This window comes from Panicum virgatum, chromosome 5K (genome assembly GCF_016808335.1).
Source record: "Panicum virgatum strain AP13 chromosome 5K, P.virgatum_v5, whole genome shotgun sequence".
In the NCBI taxonomy this organism is placed as follows: Eukaryota; Viridiplantae; Streptophyta; class Magnoliopsida; order Poales; family Poaceae; genus Panicum; species Panicum virgatum.
This window is the reverse complement of record NC_053140.1, coordinates 29,114,710-29,133,149: the sequence shown is the minus strand read 5'-3', so window position 1 is coordinate 29,133,149 and position 18,440 is coordinate 29,114,710. Positions and strand designations below refer to the sequence as shown.

The following is an 18,440-nucleotide window of genomic DNA, read 5'->3' as shown; positions in this document are numbered from 1 at the left end:
TGGAAGGACATACCAGATGAAAGATGATGGTTACTTCAAGAGCATAAACATCACAGGTCGATGTTATAAGGATGATCCTTTCATTATGTCCACAGATGCTACACAAGTATTTTTCTTGGAAGATACAAAATTAGGTCCATGTTGGCGAGTGCTTCAAGAATTTGGCCACCGACATATATTTTATGCCGAAGAGTCCCACACAAACCAACCAATCCATGAACAAGTACAAATGAGATGTCAAGAGGCATACCAAGAGGAGCATATTTCATCTACAGATGGTGCAGTGAGAGACATTCCTCCAGATATGGATTTGTTGCACATGGATAATGAACCAGGCAGCCCTATTAGTACAGACCTCGTCGAGAGCATCCGTCGACAAAAACATATTGCTCAAGGTGATGAAGCAGACCGTGAAGATGAAGATGAAAATGAAGATGAAACCTACCTTGAGTACCATAGTCCAGAAGAAGGCAACACTTTAGGAGAAGACAGTGATGTTGATTGACCTTTGCATTTCTAGAGATTTGTGAACCATGAACTTTTCTGTTATTGATTTTGTTGTATTTGAATTATGCTACTACATTTGTATCCGATTTGTGAGATTGTAAGACCTTATATGCAATGTTTCTGTTTTTAGTGGATACTTCATGTCTGATCCAAGTTACAGTGTCCAGATTTAATTCACATGATGTATATCTATATAGTCCAAGGTTTCTGTGTTTTCATGACACATGAAAATGTCATGGAATGCCCATAATCTATCCTAAAATGTATTTCTGGGTTTTTATGACCCCAAGGCCATGTCATGGAAAGTACAAAATCTGTCACAAAATATAATTGGAAGTGACATACATGCTGCAAAAGTTTCAACCCACACAATTTTCACATCAAAGCAAAAGTGATCTTTATTTCCAACATACATCAGCATTGCACATACATAGGGCTCACTACTGTCCACCACAACAGGTTAATACATCATCAGAATTGCCTACTTCAATACAGCTACAACCAAGCCAATGGCCAACACCACGAATATTGTTACATTCACACATCCACACACAAGACAAATGCAACTTCCCAAGCCTTCCCTGTTCTTGCCAACCATTTCCTTCACCTCGTTCAGATTTTGCTCCAACCTATCAATTTTTCCCACCAGCTCGGGAACTTCTGTTGTCGAAGCAGCTGCAATGGTCGAGGAAGCTGGAAGTAGATAACCATGATCCTCAAGGTACACCATATATTCCTCCTCGAACCAATACCTGGAACATCTCCCCTGCATCCAAATGACAACCACAGACAATTTAACACCAATAGTGCAGACACTGAATGCTACAAACACTACCATTCTCAGGGAAGCACATTCAGGGAACCACTGAACTGACATTTCCATAGCCTTGCCGAGGGCACTTGAAAAAACTCTTTCCAATATTATACTGAGACTTCGTGGTAGTGGCAGCAAACACCCGCACATCCTTGCAAGTCGGGCACATGATCAATGGTAACCCGGTCATATCATCAAGCGGTGCCTGCAGATTGACAGTAGTGGGCGGAGGCACTGCAGCAACAACAGCAAGGGGTCCAGGTTGCAGGGCAACCCGATCTGCACTTGACCGCTGAGTCCGAGCGGTTGAGGAGGACGCCTGCGACATGACAACTAAAGAGGGAAGGTGAGCAATAGTGAAAGGCAACAAAGGGGGGACAGGGAGGGGGCATTGCCAAAATGGCACACCTAGGGCGATGAGGAGCTGCCACCGCCGAGATGACGCTCAGCCTGAGAGCCGCGGTCGGCCCGCCCGCCCGAAAGCCGCGCTCACCCCGCCCACCTTGCTCAGCCCGCCAGCCAGCCGCGCGCGCCTCGCCGCCCAACCGACCTCCGCTTTGCCGCCAAACCGGGCCCCTCCGATGCTCCGCCCGCCCGCAAGCTGCGCTCAGCCCGCCAAGCTCTGCCGCCCACCGTGCTCCGTCAACCCTAGCTTCACGCCGAGATCCGCCACCAGCCAGCCGCCGCGCTCCACCAGGCCGCCCGCCAACCCTCCGCCTGCGCCCGGCCACCACGCAACACCGGCCCACCTGCCGCCGGCAGCCACGCTCGGTCCAGCCTCTCGCCGGCAGTCGCTCTCTGCTCGCCCAAACGCTGCCCATCGCCTCTCGTGTGGGAGTGGGGGATTTTGGGGAACGATTCGAAATAGTCAAAGTCCTACTAGGAGTATATTCACGATTTTTATTTTTTTAGGACTATGGCTGATTAATGACGATGGGGACCGTCATGTCAAAATTAAAAAAACAATGATGCTACAAAAAGGTCACAAAAAACCACTCCACGTTGTCACAAATACAAATCCATCGATCGGCTACAGCCGGCCGATATTTTGTGACGACACACGGCATCTTTATGTGACATAATATAGAGTGTCGTCACAAATATTTCAAGGTCTCATGAATTTATGACGCCACTGTTATTTTCATCATATTATGTTACAATATATGACGATATTTGTCCTCATCATGGGGACTTTTGTCATAAAAAATTAGAATTCTTGTAGTGGTGAAATCCTTTCTTCCTTCTGCAAACTTGGCTCTTATTGGCGATGGGGTTGCCGTCGGCTTTTCAAGGGAGAAGTTCTCTGAATATGTCGAGGAAATGAAGCCCATCGCTGATAAGGTTATCAGTGGTTTGGAGCCGGTGCCTGAGGGAGAGGCTTGAACATTTGTTGTAATGTTCTTTTGGCTTTGTGGATGTGCGTCCACTAGAGTACTTTTAACACATGGATGTATAGTACTTTCTTCTTTGAGTTGATGACTGATCAAGTGGTTGCCTTTTTAACGAAGCTTGTCACTGGCTAGCTTTGGTTGCATCTCTGCCTTGTTCGAGTACCGTAGTAGTCGATTTGTTTGTCATCTCATGGATGAATAATTCCTTTTAGGAGAAAGAGATCTTGTCTCGGCTTGGGTCGAGTACCATAGTAGTCGACGAGTTGTCATCTCATGGATGAATAATGACTCCTTTAAGGAGATAGAGGTCTTGTCTCTTTCATAGGTCGAGTACCGTAGTAGTCGACGAGTTGTTATCTCATGGATGAATAGTGACTCCTTCTAGGAAATAGAGATCTTGTCTCGAATTTTGGTCGAGTACCATAGTAGTCGACGAGTTGTCATCCCATGGATGAATAACTCCTATTGGGAGATAGGGAACTTATCCCTTAGGGCCGCGGAGCTCATGTCTCTTAGCCCTAGCTACTCGATGCACCGTGCCTTTTACTTTAACTTAACAAAGAAAGGTTAGTAGTCAAAGTAGCTGATGGAGTAACAACTCCTGAAGAAGGTAGAGAACTTGTCTCTAGGGCCGCGGAGATCGTGTCTCTTAGCCCCAACTACTCGATATGCCTTGCCTTTTACTTTAACTTAACAAAGAAAGGTTGGTAGTCAAAGTAGCTGATGGAGTAACAACTCCTAAAGAAGGTAGAGAACTTGTCTCTAGGGCCGTGGAGATCGTGTCTCTTAGCCCTAACTACTCGATACGCCGTGCCTTTTACTTTAACTTAACAAAGAAAGGTTGGTAGTCATAGTAGTTGATGGAGTAAGAACTCCTGAGGGCGATAGAGAAACTTGTCTCTAGAGCCTTCTTGATTAAAATCTCTTTCTTGATTTCACTTGGACTCTGGAGAGTATGGTGGTTTTTTGAAGCAATCGAGTAGATTGATGACGCATCTTTTTGTACATTCCTCCATCAAATTCTGAAGCACTCGATTTCTTCTTTATACTAGAATCTTGCTCGGATGGACCTAACCTAGCCTTTATTGGCGGGAAGACCGGGGGTTTGCCCTGAGGAGATTTGATTTGGGTATTTGCCTTTTGCTGACACGAATAGTTTTGGCATTGAATCAGGACTCGGGCTAACCCATCCTAGCCTTTATTGTGTGTAAGACAGGGGATTGGCCCTGAGGTGATCCAGACAGGTAGCTTTATTTTTGTTGATAGTTTGGGGCTGGAACCTCCCTCGAGCGGACCCATCCTAGCCTTTATTGGGGGGAAGACCGGGGGTTGGCCCTAAGGTGGTTGGACCCATCCGACTACTTTGTATGGAGTACTTCTTCTTCTTTGACTTTGAGTAGTTCGGGGGTAGAATCTGAGCTCGGGCGGACCCATCCTAGCCTTTATTGGGTGTAAGACTCAGGGTTGGCCCTGAGGAGATTTAACCCATCCGACTAACTTCTTCTTCTTTGATTGTCAAAAGAAACTTTGGTGATGTAGATTCTTTTCCTTGGTGTCTTTGTCGGCAGAAGGTGGAGGTGCTCCGAGTGCTTTGCGGAGGATGATGCATTGGAAACTCGAGTGCTTCGCTTTAGGGTGCAAAAAACATCTTGAATGAAGTTTTTGATGAGTGGAATCGATCTTCGACTGCTTTGTTGGTTGGGGAGGAGGTACTGCTCTGTTGCTGCATTGTTTTTGCGAGTTGTACTCGTAGTTGTCAGGTAATCGATAGTTAGATGTCGGGCTGTATGCTTTGACTTCTTGATGATCTTCTCCTTTTGTTGATGATGACTGTTTTCGCATTGCGACCGATGTTGATGACGTTGTGTAAGTGTTGGCGGCCATTATATGCCCATTTTAGCCGCCAACCATTGCCATTAATGAGGGAACTTGAAGTAGTTTGGACATAAAGTTTTATTTAAACTAATGAGTTCCACAAGTTTTGTGTCTCAATATGTTTTGCAAGGAATACAGGTAATATGGAACACAAATACCATTATTTGGTGAAGTAGCAGTTGAGTCCATACAAATGAAAGTTCATTCAGATGTCTCGGTACAAATGACACTTGGGCATGGTACAGAAGTTACTCAAATCACATATTTGACAGCACCATGTTGAAGAGCTCTCCGAGATGATCAAAATGGACACTTGGATGTCCCAATTCGGAGTCCGGATGGAAAAGTTATGCCTCCGGGAAGATCACCGACACGGCCCTGTCAGGCCAGTCGGCCTGACTTAGGCCAGCCAGCCTGGACAAGGGCGACCGGCCTGACACCTTTCACAAATGACCCTCCACTCAGTATCATTGCGTTAGGGACTCACCAATGGACCCCCAAACACTTGGGTACATGCCCAAAGCGAAGCTAAGTCCGAAAGGCCTCATATGTCCCTCCAATGGACTTCCGAAGTGGCCGTTCGATGTTGGGCTGATCATCCAAGGATTGGATCTGCACCTACATGCAAAGAAACACACAAGAAACCAATGTCAACCATTGGATAGAAGTTAACACAAATGGAGTGATGGATGAGTTTGTCACATGGATCAAAAGGCCCACCTTCCGCATGAAGAAACGTCCAACCACCTTGGGAGAGCAACACCACACTGTCCATCACACAATGGCGGTTGATCCAACGCCTGGGGAGAAAATCCCAGGCCAGCCGGCCTCACTTTTCGGCTGTTCTGACCAAATCAAGTTGGAGGTTGCTCTAACCGACATTGCAAGAAGGAATATTGGGTGTTCGATCAAAACTCGGAGAATCCTAGGCCGGCCGGCCTAAGGGAGGCCGGCCGACCTCACTTTGTCACAGCACGTGCCCATCTTTCGCGTGAGAGCTAAGCAGCCGACCAACTTGCGTAAAGTGCACGCACTAGCTTCAGCACCGTCTTGGAAGAGCTATAAAAGGACACCCACACCTCACTTCCAAAGCACGGAGAATTGGAGCAAGTCCAAGGCAAAGCGTAGCGCTCCACATATCTTTAGAAAATAGGGAGAGAGGCGAGGTGAGAGTCCGGAGAGGAGCCGTAGTGTTGGCCCCTCTCCAACTTTGTGCCACCAAGGAATGAAGTTTCGGTTCGAGTAATTTCCTCTTCTTTCGTCGGTAATATTGTTTACTCTCTATTACTTGAATACTTGGTCTCTCTAGTTGTGGGATCCCTTGTCTGCGTGGGTAGCAAGTTCTATCCATTTGAGGTTTTTTCTTGCCTTAACGTGAGGCAGAAGTCAGTGACTTGATAGTGTAGGTGCGGTGCCTAGACTTGATAGTTACCTTGGGTTGTGTTCCACCCCACGTAACCGCTGTGGTAGACGGCAGGTGGTGACAGCCCTGTCTGTCCTTTGTAGTCCACCACGTTCGGGTGCTTTCATAGCATTAGTTGCCGACTGCCATTGGACTCCCTTCTCATCCATTTCTGAGTCCTTCCCTGAGGCCGCCGATTCAACTAGAGAACAAGTCAAGTATTCTTGTTAGGAGTAGTTAGCAAGATGATGTTAGATTACCTCTACCTATCTTATCTGGACCTCTTCACTCCCGTCATCTTGATATGTAAACCAGATAGTGGAAGTTTCTGGCAAGCCATTATAGTAACATTTGAAGAAGTCAGTAATGCCAAGGGCTTTAGGATCATTGGCAATCATGATGGCTGCTTCACCGAATGATGTGCATCGGCGAGTGACAGTTTCTTCTTCTTAGGAGAAGTTTTCTGATGGAAATTCTATCTCTAACAATTCAACTATCATGGTTTTGTGCATATACATGTACAGCCACAACTGAATAAACCACCAAGGACCTCCCAAGTTAGTGATCGGCTAGTTCTTTCTAAGTCTGACTGATACCTGATGGAGCAGATGATAGACTGAACCTAGGAGATGTTTGCCGAGGGGAACAGAGTTTCCATTAGCCAGAATTTCTGCAAACTTAAGATTGTAGTTTGTTGGGCCGACTGCTTTGCCACAGAAGATGAATTTCTCAAGCCACATGTTGAGGAAGGCAGTGTGACCTCTGACAGATACGGAGTCGGTTTTCATATTCTTGCCAATATACCCTTTCCATCCACCGATGCTTTTGGTTTCAATCTTGAAGGAAGTTTTTTCTAATAGATGGAAAGATCTGTCAGGAGCGTGGATGTTCAGGCCAGTGAGCATCACGACATCCATCAGAGTCGGTGTCATGGGTCCATGGTTGAACATGAATGCATTAAGTGCATCGGACCAAAAGTGAGAAGCCAATATAAGCATCGGCTCATTCCTAATCATCTCCGATAAGGACAGATTCAAGCATTGACTGGTGTCGTATTCCTCCCAGTTGGTTCTCTGAACATTGGCTATTCTGCAAAACCAGTTCCTCCATCCAGGAGAGACGCTTGGCCAATATCTGAAGGCTTGGGACCAATCTAGGTTCATGTTGGATGATTTGAGGGGGATTCTACCGGTTTCAAGATTGATGATGCTAGTGGGATCTGGATTACCCATCGGACCTAAGCAGACCATGCTGGATTGGTTTTCTAGTGGAATGATTACGTTGCCCCTGAGATTCTAAAAATGAAGGCGGAAATAAGAGATGCAACTGAAGAAATCGGAAGGGGAGTAGAAAGCAGAGATGTAGATGGGGGAAGAGAACATACCTCTGGGATCTCGGAGATGGACGCCATTGCCAGAAGAGTGGTTCTTGGACTTGGATCCTTGAAACCCTAGGAGGCTGCGTTGGCGGCGGCGGAGTAGTTGTGTTCTTGAGCAAGAGAGAAGGCAGGGATGCTACAGGAAATGTGCCAGCGGAAAGGAAGACGAAGATATTTATAACCTTTGCCCATGGGCAAAATGGGGATGCGGCGTGCTGTTTGGACGACAGAGATCTGTTTAAACATTGGCAATAATGATTAACGTTAATTTCGGAGCAACAAATCTATTACTCCGAAACTGGGGGGGGGGCATGTGTTGACACCGTTTTTTGACACGTTTCAAGGAAAGGTGATTTTTGTGAAGAGAAGGTGGCCGATTTGGAAGAAACCAAAAAATGCACAGGGTTGGAATCGGCCGATGGAGTCCGTCCGATGGACCAGGGGAATATGCTTCGAAGATACTGATCCGCTAGCTCTGATGCTCGGCCGATGGAGAGTTGCCGATGGAGTAAAGGAAGGAGGAGAGGATCCGGACTCTACGAGGATCTTGACAATTTGGTTGTAATATTTAGAATAGCTTATCTTTAGTAAGTCTTTTCTTTAGAGTCAAGTAATGTGTGCCGTAATCGGCTAGGACTTGATAGCGCTAGGCTATATATATCAGTTGTAAGGGACCGGAAAAACTTGATACACATCCAATACAACACAACTTTACAATTCCTTTGCACTTTTTCGGCGACTTCGCCTTTTCTTTTCTTTTTTCAACAAGTTCTTTCAAGTTGATCAAGGACGCCTCACATTCGAGCGACTTGATTTGCTAGTGAGTTTTCATTTTACCGAGTATATTTGAGCTTTAGCTACCGGGGGCATCGCAGTGGTTTCGTTCAAATCTATTCAAAAGTTATCGAGTTTATCTAGGCTTTGACTTCCGGGCGCATCGCTATTGTCTCGTCTAGATTTATTCACAATTTATCGATATCGGCTAGATTTGTAGGCTTTCCTACGCTTTTTGGCCATTATCACATCTAAAAACATATTAGATCAGCTTTAGGTTTTGCAATAACACTTTTGTTATCTCAAGAGCCAGTTTAGATCTGTTTTAGCCTGCATCATCTAAGTTACACATTCGTAGCTTAGATCTTGTTATATGTACGATCGGCTATCCAAAGCCGGTTTTGTCGTTTAGTGCATCGGCTGATCTTGCCGACGCGCTTGTTTATCATACGCTTGCATTCAATATCTTTTTGCCGTTTACTATATCGGCAGAGCCTGTCGATACACCTGTCTGAGAGATATTCGGAATCCCAACCGATACGCTCTCGAATTGGACTTTGTTTTCTCCTTTGTCAATTTCAAGTCAAACTGACTGGCACGCTTGGTCTACTTTCCGTGCTTGGTGAACACTTGCCCTCGGATTCTAGTTTGTTGATTTTTGCATCAACACGCAGCAGCTGGAGAAGATGGCTGCTCTTGAAATATCTTCTCAGGATCAGTTAGAGAAGGTCGGACTTCTGGAGGCCCGAGTCGAAGCTTTGGAGCAGGACAATTCTTTCTGCTCTTCAAGACAAGGCCTCCAAGCTATAGGAGAAGGCAAAGGCCCTTGCCAAGGAGAAGAAAGGCATTCTTTTCCTTCTTTGGTGCTTGTAGTTTTCGAGTAGCTTTTGTCTTTTGTGCTCATGTTGACCTTGCTTTGACAGAGCATAAAAGTTTGTTGTTGAGAAAGGTTGAATTGGTGACTGACTTGACCAATGTTATGTATCGCCAAACAGATGCTATGGAGAAGCTGACCAAGATTAAGCTGACTCTGACAAGCAGCTGGTCAAGGACATGAAGCAAATCAAGGATTTGGCGGCTGATCGTGATCAGAAGGCCCAGCAGTTGGCTGATCTTGAGGCTACGGCAAAGGTAGTCGTCGAGATGGTCGAGGAGGAAGATGCTGGTAACAAGAGTCTGGTGGAGCATCTTCGTGAAGCCCCCCAGCGACTTAGTAGCTTCTTCTCTGACGCAGCTAGGGAGTACTTGGCCCATGCCTTAGGATTAGTGCACTACAAGAATTCTTGGCTTGTATGACAAACCGAATCTGTCATATAAAGTACAAAATTGGTCATAAAAAATATGTTATGATGAAAATCCCCGCGTCACGAGGTCGTCACAAAACGACCGTCACATAATGTACCTCGTGACGGTTTTATGGTCCGTCGTCACAAAATGTCTGTATCTTTTGTGACGGAATCCTTATAGCGTCACACATTGTTACCTTTTATGACAACTAATTCTATCATATATTAGTTAGTCAATGCGTCACGTTATGTACGAGTCCTCACAAATGGTCAGCCAAAGAACAAGTTTGGATTTTTTTTATGACGCCACAGGGTTGTCATGTATGGGTTTGTAGATTATGTGACAGTTATATTTTGTCATGTTTTGTACTGTTTTGTATGGTATTTATTCACATTTGCAGACGGATGTGTGGCGTCACTAATTGTCATTTCATTCATGACGAGCATGGCATGCATATTCAGTGACAACCCACTGATCTTTCATCATAGTACACAAAAGTATAATACACATATATCATCAAAGCCATCATCCACAGGATTGACATCACAATTCATAAATCATTGAGAATTCACAGATTGACATCCCAAGTGATAACACAATTCACCGAAGCCATCATGCATACACATGTTCCAACCACAAACTTGCAGCATACTTGTTCAACCACATAGTTCCAGGTTCTAGGTTCCGGCACATAGTTCCAGGTTCCAGCAAACATAAAAATATATGCAGAATATAACATACAACCAGATGGCGCATAGTTCTAACGAAGTTCCAAGCACAGACTAAGTTGAAGCAATGTAGCAAAAGCTTAGGCAAAGGCCTCATCCTCAGAAACTGCATTCGTACCTCATTCTTTCTGAAATTTCAGGACAGCTCGCAGCAGCTCATTAGTCTCCTCAAACTTGATAGTCATCCCCCTCACTTGCTCTTGGGTCTGCCGCAGCAAACTTTGGTTTTCTTCGAGTGCGGCCTGCTGAGTTTGAAGCTGTGCCTTCAACTCTTCCTGCTTCCTAGCAGATTCCTCTCTTTCAGCTTGGAGGGCTGCCTCAAACTGAGCTTGCATGCGTGCTTGTGCTGCTGTCGATGAGGACTGACCAGTCTTTGACGGTCGAGGGGCACCAATGTTAGGAAGAAATGTGGATGAGCGGCTGATCTGGCTAAGACTTTCATCAACAATCTTGGATGGGGACTTTTGTGCTTCTCCTTCTTCTGGCTCTCTATTCTTCTCTGCCACCATTCGTTCCTACATAAAAAGAATGCACTTCATAACAAGGCCGCAGAACAGTGTTGAAACAACATGTATTTTAGTACAACAGATGTATCCAATCCTTTTGGAACTTACATATATATCATTGGCAAGAGGAGTGCGACCATTTTTTTGACTATTCATACATTTCCCAAAGAACTTTACAGCATCTGGCTCACTGTTGTTGTACTTAGGCCTCTGCAGCATGTAAAAGCCTTGGATTACTTTGAAGCACACATCTCAGTTTGCATTGCGTAGTAACAAAAGGATCCAGGCCAACACCAGGCAATCAGTGTGCATATAGAACAAAATAACCACATAAAGAATTTGAAAAACAACCCAAAAGCAACCCAAAAGTGTGTAGTATAGTACCCCAAAAGTGAAAGCAATAGTATTACCAGGCTGTATCGATGGGCTATGTAGGACCTAGAACCCGTTTTTTGGTGAAGCTGCATGTTGCCTCGATTTACTTTATTCTTTGCAAATTTCTCCTGCACCACAAATGCAATACAAACTTTTAATTCACATGCACAGTTTGATTGCATATTAACAAAAGCAGTGATGCAGGGCATGGACCTGATTCTTTGGGTCACACCAGTACTCTACGAGCTTGATCCACTCCTCTTTCTTCATTTTACGTGGAGGTTCTTTGGCCAACAGCTGTTCCTTTGTCAGGGACTCATCGAAGTACTTCCTTTTTATGTGATACCTCTGCTGCCTTACTCCCTTCTTAATGATATCAGTGCATGCAGATTTGCTTGGTCCCTCATTCTTAACATCGACATCCAACCTATTCTGGAGCCACACAAATCATTTATTAGAAAAAATTCCTTACATGGGAGTAGAGCTAGTAATGAAAGAAAGTAGCTATAGTGAAATAGGTGTCTCACCGCCAATTTGTCAAGGACTTTTTGTACTTCTGTTGGGCCCCCATCTCTTTCATAAAGCTTCCAAGATGTGTAGATAGGCAGCTTGTCTCTAAGAGCTACACCAGTTTCTGATGCCAGCTTCGCAGCTTGAAGTGGGACATCAGGTCTTTTCTTCCCTTCAGCCACTTGGATAGCCAGCTTGTTTCCTCTCTTTATCATCTTCTCTAAGCCAACCCCAATGGTTTTCTTGCGGACTTCCTTTCGGGGTGCTGCATTGGCAAACAACATGCAAACTAGGTTATTATAGCATCCACAAATGTAGATATTGAATGTAGATAATAATGGTTGGAAACACATATTGATTACCTGGAACTAAGTCACCAACTGGTTCTCCTTCATTTGTATGACCCTCTAAATCGGCATCAACTTGGACATTTGAGTCATTGATGTCATTGCTTTGCCTAGAGCTCTGTACACCTGGTGAGGTTTCTATAGGATATGAGTGGTCAACACTAGTTGTAGGAGTAGGAGTACTATGCTCAGTGTTTCCACCAGGCGCAGATACGGGTGGTTGACTGGTGCTGGGTAATCTAGAAGGACTAGGCAGCTTGCTGGCACTGGAAATGGGATTAGTTTTAGGGTTGGCTTTCGAAGTGGTCTTAGGAGGCAAGGGCAGTCTTTCCCTAGGTGGTGGACGGCCTCCAGGCGAAGGCATGGCTGCCTGTTGCCTAGTCAATCTGGTAGGCGTGCGCGGTGGCAGCTGTTTTGCAGCTGCCATTTGTGCCATCTTTTGCTTCTTCTGCTGAGGGCGAGTTCTTGGAACCATCGCTCCTACCTGCCAAGAGAAACATGCATCTTATCAATTAAGGAACAAGTGTGAAGTACATTAAATGACTATAATGAAGTACATGATTGAAAAAGACTGACAAGATACTCGTTAATTGGCCTAGTAATGCATCTCACCTCAGTATTATCCTCATTATTTAGGTCATCATCACTCTCAGATTGGTTATCAATGTCAGAGGATGGGTCATATTCTTTGTCAGAATCGCTATTGTCAGACACTACTGTCTTCCTTTTGCACTTTTCCTTTTTGGAAATAACATCTCTAACTTCCTGAGGTAATATTGGAATGCCAAGAGACTTAAAATGTTCCTCGATATCCCTTACCCTTTCATCCCTGTCCAGCTCATACTGGGTTTTTGTCATTTCTTACTTAGTTTCATCAAACGCACAGAAAGCAGAAACTAGATTCAATTTCTGTAAAAGAGATGGAAAAGAACTAACAAATCAGTATTCTTTGAAATCTTAGAAAGAAGGAAAAATAACAATCAAGAATAACATAGCAAGTTACGTACAGCCATGGGCAAGTTTTATTAGTCAGACAGAGAACAATTAGCAAAACACACAAGCACTGGAACCAAAGGTCTCGAACAATTAGCAGAACACACAAGCAATGGAGGAGAAGGAGGAAACAGAGTACCTTTGGAGCAGGAGGAAGCAGAGTACAGCCGGCGTTGAGGAGTGCACGTGGATGTCGTCCGGCGACGCTGTCGGAGCAATGTTCAGGACGTCGACGGGGCTCGCCGGCCTCCGGCGTTGAGGTGGAACCGCGCTTGGTGCCGCTAAGTTGCGGGGAGGGAGGAGGAGGCCATGCTAGTTGGCGTGGTGGGCTTCAGGGATAGCGGGGTGGTGGGCGCGAGTAGCGGTGGCGAGGGGCCGCGAGCGGCGGCGGGGCGGCGCTAGGGTTTGCGCGGGTCTGCGGGGATTTTTCCCCATTGTCTGACTGGGCAAGAGGATAAGGTGGGGGGGAGGTGGTTTGGATGGCTTGAGCGGGAGGTGGGGTGGGTCCCGTGTGTCGGCGAGCGGGATAGCGCGGGAGAGAGCTAGGTGCGGCAGTGAAAATTTTGGCCTGATGGGTGGAGCCAGATTGTCGGTGGCTGGTCCTAGACTGGGGCAAAGTTGGTTCTGATGCAGCAGGTCCACTTGTCAGTGACCCTTTGAGTTCTATTAGGTCTCTGGACAAAAAATTGGTGTACTAAATACTTTCAAATTAAAAAGTGATGAACACAAAGATTGCACACCTCATGAAAATGCACACTTTTTGTTTTGGTAGTTTGTTCATTCGACAAAGTGGCTGTAAGTTTGTTCATGAAAATGACATATCTCACTTATAGTTCATGGAACTATAAGAGAGATTGTAGATTTTATGAACTACTTTACTTTCACTTTGTCAAATGGGCAAATGGCCAAAATAACAATTGTTGGACTTCATGAGTCGAACAACTCTCGTGTTCATGACTTTTGTACTTGAAGTCATTTGGAGTTTCAAATTATGGATTGATGTTGTATATTCTTTTAAATTCAACTTTTTAATCGTTCAAACTTTGTAACATGAAAATATGACCAAAATCAACACAACAATTTGACAGATCATGATTTTAGAATTTTTTATAAAAAAAGCATCAGATTTTGAGATAGTATGTAGGAGAAAAACTTGTTACAAGATTTTGCCAAGGATTAAAAACACAAATGTGTGAGCAATTCACAGGGAGCAAGAGAGGCTAATGAAGATCTTGGCCCACATGTCATTGATACGGTGGACCACTTGGCACTCAAGCCTAAATAACATCTGGGTCCACATGTCATATAGTAGGGGTACTTCACTTATGCTGCCGGTTTCTATATCTTTTTTTTAAAAAAAACTTAGCTACGAAGCTCAGCTTGGCTGCTCGGCCACTGCCACTGGCCATCCCGCCGCCCCAACCTACTGCCTCGCCGGCGACCAGCACCTGCAGCTGCCGCTGGCCATCCCGCCGCCCCAACCTGCTGCCTCACCGGCAAAAAATCATCTGCAGCTGCCGCCCCTCCCCTCACCTGCATCTCGCGCCCATCCCCTCGAACCCATCGAACCCGCAGTGGATCTTGTCCGGCAAAACGAGCTGCTCCACCGCCCACCAGCAGCCACGGCAACAACCCCCACAAGGTGAGCTCAGTGGCTCACAAAAAAAGGTGAGCAAATCGATGTGTACATCTTTCGATTCTTCCAGTGTTTTTACTTTAGTCGAGGGATTTATGATGGATTTGTTACTCTTTGCACCTAATTTTATCTAGTTCGAGATGGATAGAAGTTGGATTTATAACAGTGCACTATTTTTGCCGGCCTTTTTGTCTGGTGTTCTGCAATTCATGGAATATGTCAGAGGTAGATATAGTGCAGATGAGAAAATCAAGTGCCCATGCCAAAAATGCCTGAACCAGATAGAGAAAAGCCTAGATGATGTACACAAGGATATCGAACTCAATGGTATGTCTAGGTGGTATACTAGGTGGGTTCACCATGGAGAGGAACAAGATGATGTTGGACAAGATGAAGATGGAGAACTCGCTATTGTACCTGAAGATATGTCATTGGACGGAAATGACCAGGCAACACTTGACGAGGAAGGACAACTTGAAGATGTCGTAGATGACGGTGCAAGGGGAGTTCAGGGGTTGATTCAAGATTTGCGCGACGCAGCAAGCCATGGCTTTGGTGGTAACTTATATAAACAACTCATGGAAGAGGCAAAGCGTGAACTTTATCCAGGTTGCACCGAGGAGACTAGGCTATCATTCATTATTAAACTGCTGCATATAAAAGTGTACAATCGGATAACAACATCTGGGTTCGATGCATTCCTTGAGTTGCTTTCTTCATCTTTGAAGAATGTGCCCGGACTTCCTAAGTCCTATAACGAGATGATTGGTTTTGGTGCTTCGGAAGATTGGTTTTGGTTATGTTTGTATTGATGTGTGCAAGTATGATTGTGCCTTGTTTTGGAAGGACCATGAAGGCGATGATCATTGCCCAGTTTGTGGCTTCACAAGATGGAAAGTGAACAAGGAGGGCAGAAAGAAAGTTCCTCACAAGGTCCTCCGTTACTTTCCAATAATTCCACGCCTTCAAAGGTTTTTTATGTCAAAGCAGCGGGCACAATATGCAAGATGGCACAAGGAAAAGAGGGTACCCATTGAGAATGAAATGAGACATCCTGCTGATGGGGAAGCTTGGAAAGATTTTGATGAGACTTTCAAGTCTTTTGCAGATGATCCCCGCAGTTTGAGGTTAGGCATTGCTACTGATGGATTTAACCCATTTGGTCAGATGAGTAATTCATATAGCATATGGCCAGTGATAGTTGTACCATACAATTTTCCACCATGGATGTGCATGGACCAATCCAATTATATGCTTGCTTTACTAATTCCAAGCAAAAAATCACCAGACAAAGATTTCCATGTGTTCATGCAGCCTTTGATAGCATACTTGATAGAGCTTTGGAAGAGTGTAAAAACTTATGATGCAGTTGAAGGCAAAGACTTCAGCCTGCGTGCAACGATTCTGTGGGGAATCCATGACTACCCTGCATTAGGCACCATGTCAGGCAGAACCACTAAGGGTTACTTTGCATGTGTGCACTGTGATGAGAATCCATGCTCCGAATGTCTTAGAAACAAAATTGGTTTCATAGACCATAGACGTTTCCTCCCTAATGACCATGCTTGGAGGACAAACAAATCTTTCAATGGCAAGCATGAAAAAAGAGAGAAGCCCAGGAAATTTAGTGCAGATGAGGTTATGGAAAGGTTGGATGAAGTTTGCTATGTTCCAGGCAAGAATCCAGATAATAAGCCAAAATCAAGAAAACGACGACGTAATGAAGATGAACCAGTATGGCATCTGAAGGTTAGCTTGTATGATTTACCATACTGGTCAAAATTGAAGCTACAATACAACCTTGATGTTATGCACATAGAGAAAAACATATGTGAAAACATTTTGTCAACTCTACTTAATATTCCAAACAAGACAAAGGACACCATCGCTGCTAGACTAGATTTGGAGGACAGAGGTATAAGAAAAGAGCTTCATTTGCTAGATGACAGTGGTAGTTCATCATCAAAGCCAAGAGCTTGTTATGTTCTAAAACCAGAAGACAAGAAGAAGTTCTTGCAATTTGTGAGCAATGTTAAGTTTCCAGATGGCTATGCCTCCAATATATCAAGATGTGTCAATATGGAGGGAGGAGGATCAATACATGGGCTGAAAACACATGACTGTCATATAATGCTGGCCTTCGTGGTTTGGTGCGCAAAGATGTATACGAAGTAATTACTGAATTGGGTACTTTTTCTAGACAACTTTCCTCCAAAACTCTAAAGGTTGATGCACTAAACCAGATGAAGGAAGATATTGTGCTTATCCTTTGCAAGCTAGAGAAAATTTATCCTCCAGCATTCTTTGATGTTATGGTTCACCTAGCAGTACACTTACCTGATGAGGCACTCCTTAGGGGACCAGTGCAGTATGGATGGATGTATCCCATTGAGAGAAGGTTGGGCACCTTTAAGCGTTTCGTCCGCAATCAAGCAAGACTTGAAGGATCTATTGCGGAGGCATACACTGCCTATGAGTGTATGACCCAGTGCTCAACATATTTTAGTGACATCATTAGTAGGTTCACTAGGCCTGAAAGAAACTTAGATGGAGAAGAGAACATCTCACCCAATGGTTACTCTATTTTTGGTCATGGTATTAACCTGTTGGGTGCTTCAAAACTTCATTACCAAGACAAAGACTATGACTCCATGATTTGGTTTGTTCTAAATAACTGCGAAGAGGTTGATGAATACAAAGAGTGAGTAATTCCTGTTATTACAGCCATCTTTATTCAATACTAGTGTCACAAAATAACTAATTAGCTTCTTCCTTGGCAGCATGTATAGGGAACAATTAGAACAAGAAGAGGTCAACGATGTTGGAAAAATGATGTCAACACAATTCGCTGCATGGTTCGAGAATCACGTGTGTGCTACTTCTACAACATGACTTCATAATTTATGATCCAATACATTTTCAAATCAGTAATTCTGTATGTTTTTTATCTACAGATTACCAAATTGAAATACGAAGGCTCAACACTTGTTGATGAAGACTTGTAATCACTAGCATGTGGCCCGGATCCGCACATGCATTCGTACACAGCCTATATAATCAATGGGGTACGGTACCACACTATAGCTCGTGACGAACATACGAAGACACAGAACTCCACCATCAAAACTGCAGGTACTCACGGTGATGACACAATTGACTTCTATGGGACAATCACAGACATTATTGAGTTGAGTTATAGTAGGAACAGCAAAGGGCGTAGAACTGTTATCTTATTACGATGTGAATGGTAACATCTTGGTGGAAGGACATACCAGATGAAAGATGATGGTTACTTCAAGAGCATAAACATCACAGGTCGATGTTATAAGGATGATCCTTTCATTATGGCCACAGATGCTACACAAGTATTTTTCTTGGAAGATACAAAATTAGGTCCATGTTGGCGAGTGCTTCAAGAATTTGGCCACCGACATATATTTTATGCCGAAGAGTCCCACACAAACCAACCAATCCATGAACAAGTACAAATGAGATGTCAAGAGGCATACCAAGAGGAGCATATTTCATCTACAGATGGTGCAGTGAGAGACATTCCTCCAGATATGGATTTGTTGCACATGGATAATGAACCAGGCAGCCCTATTAGTACAGACCTCGTCGAGAGCATCCGTCGACAAAAACATATTGCTCAAGGTGATGAAGCAGACCGTGAAGATGAAGATGAAAATGAAGATGAAACCTACCTTGAGTACCATAGTCCAGAAGAAGGCAACACTTTAGGAGAAGACAGTGATGTTGATTGACCTTTGCATTTCTAGAGATTTGTGAACCATGAACTTTTCTGTTATTGATTTTGTTGTATTTGAATTATGCTACTACATTTGTATCCGATTTGTGAGATTGTAAGACCTTATATGCAATGTTTCTGTTTTTAGTGGATACTTCATGTCTGATCC

The 18,440-nt window shown here is 44.3% G+C and overlaps 2 protein-coding genes across 2 annotated transcripts; one reads left to right on the top strand and one right to left on the bottom strand.

Moving 5' to 3' along the window:
- Positions 1–988: 988 nt before the first annotated feature.
- On the bottom strand, positions 989–7,400 carry LOC120709832. Its single transcript, XM_039995473.1, has 4 exons — positions 7,374–7,400; positions 7,218–7,284; positions 1,383–1,555; positions 989–1,273 (listed from the first exon to the last, which is right to left on the bottom strand). Exons 1-4 carry the CDS (start codon positions 7,398–7,400, stop codon positions 989–991), a joined length of 552 nt encoding a protein of 183 aa, XP_039851407.1.
- Positions 7,401–14,663: 7,263 nt separating this feature from the next.
- Positions 14,664–18,287, top strand: LOC120709831. The gene is made up of 3 exons (XM_039995472.1): positions 14,664–15,254; positions 15,370–16,673; positions 17,789–18,287. The coding sequence occupies exons 1-3, from the start codon at positions 14,664–14,666 to the stop codon at positions 18,285–18,287; spliced, it is 2,394 nt and encodes a 797-aa protein (XP_039851406.1).
- Positions 18,288–18,440: the final 153 nt, after the last annotated feature.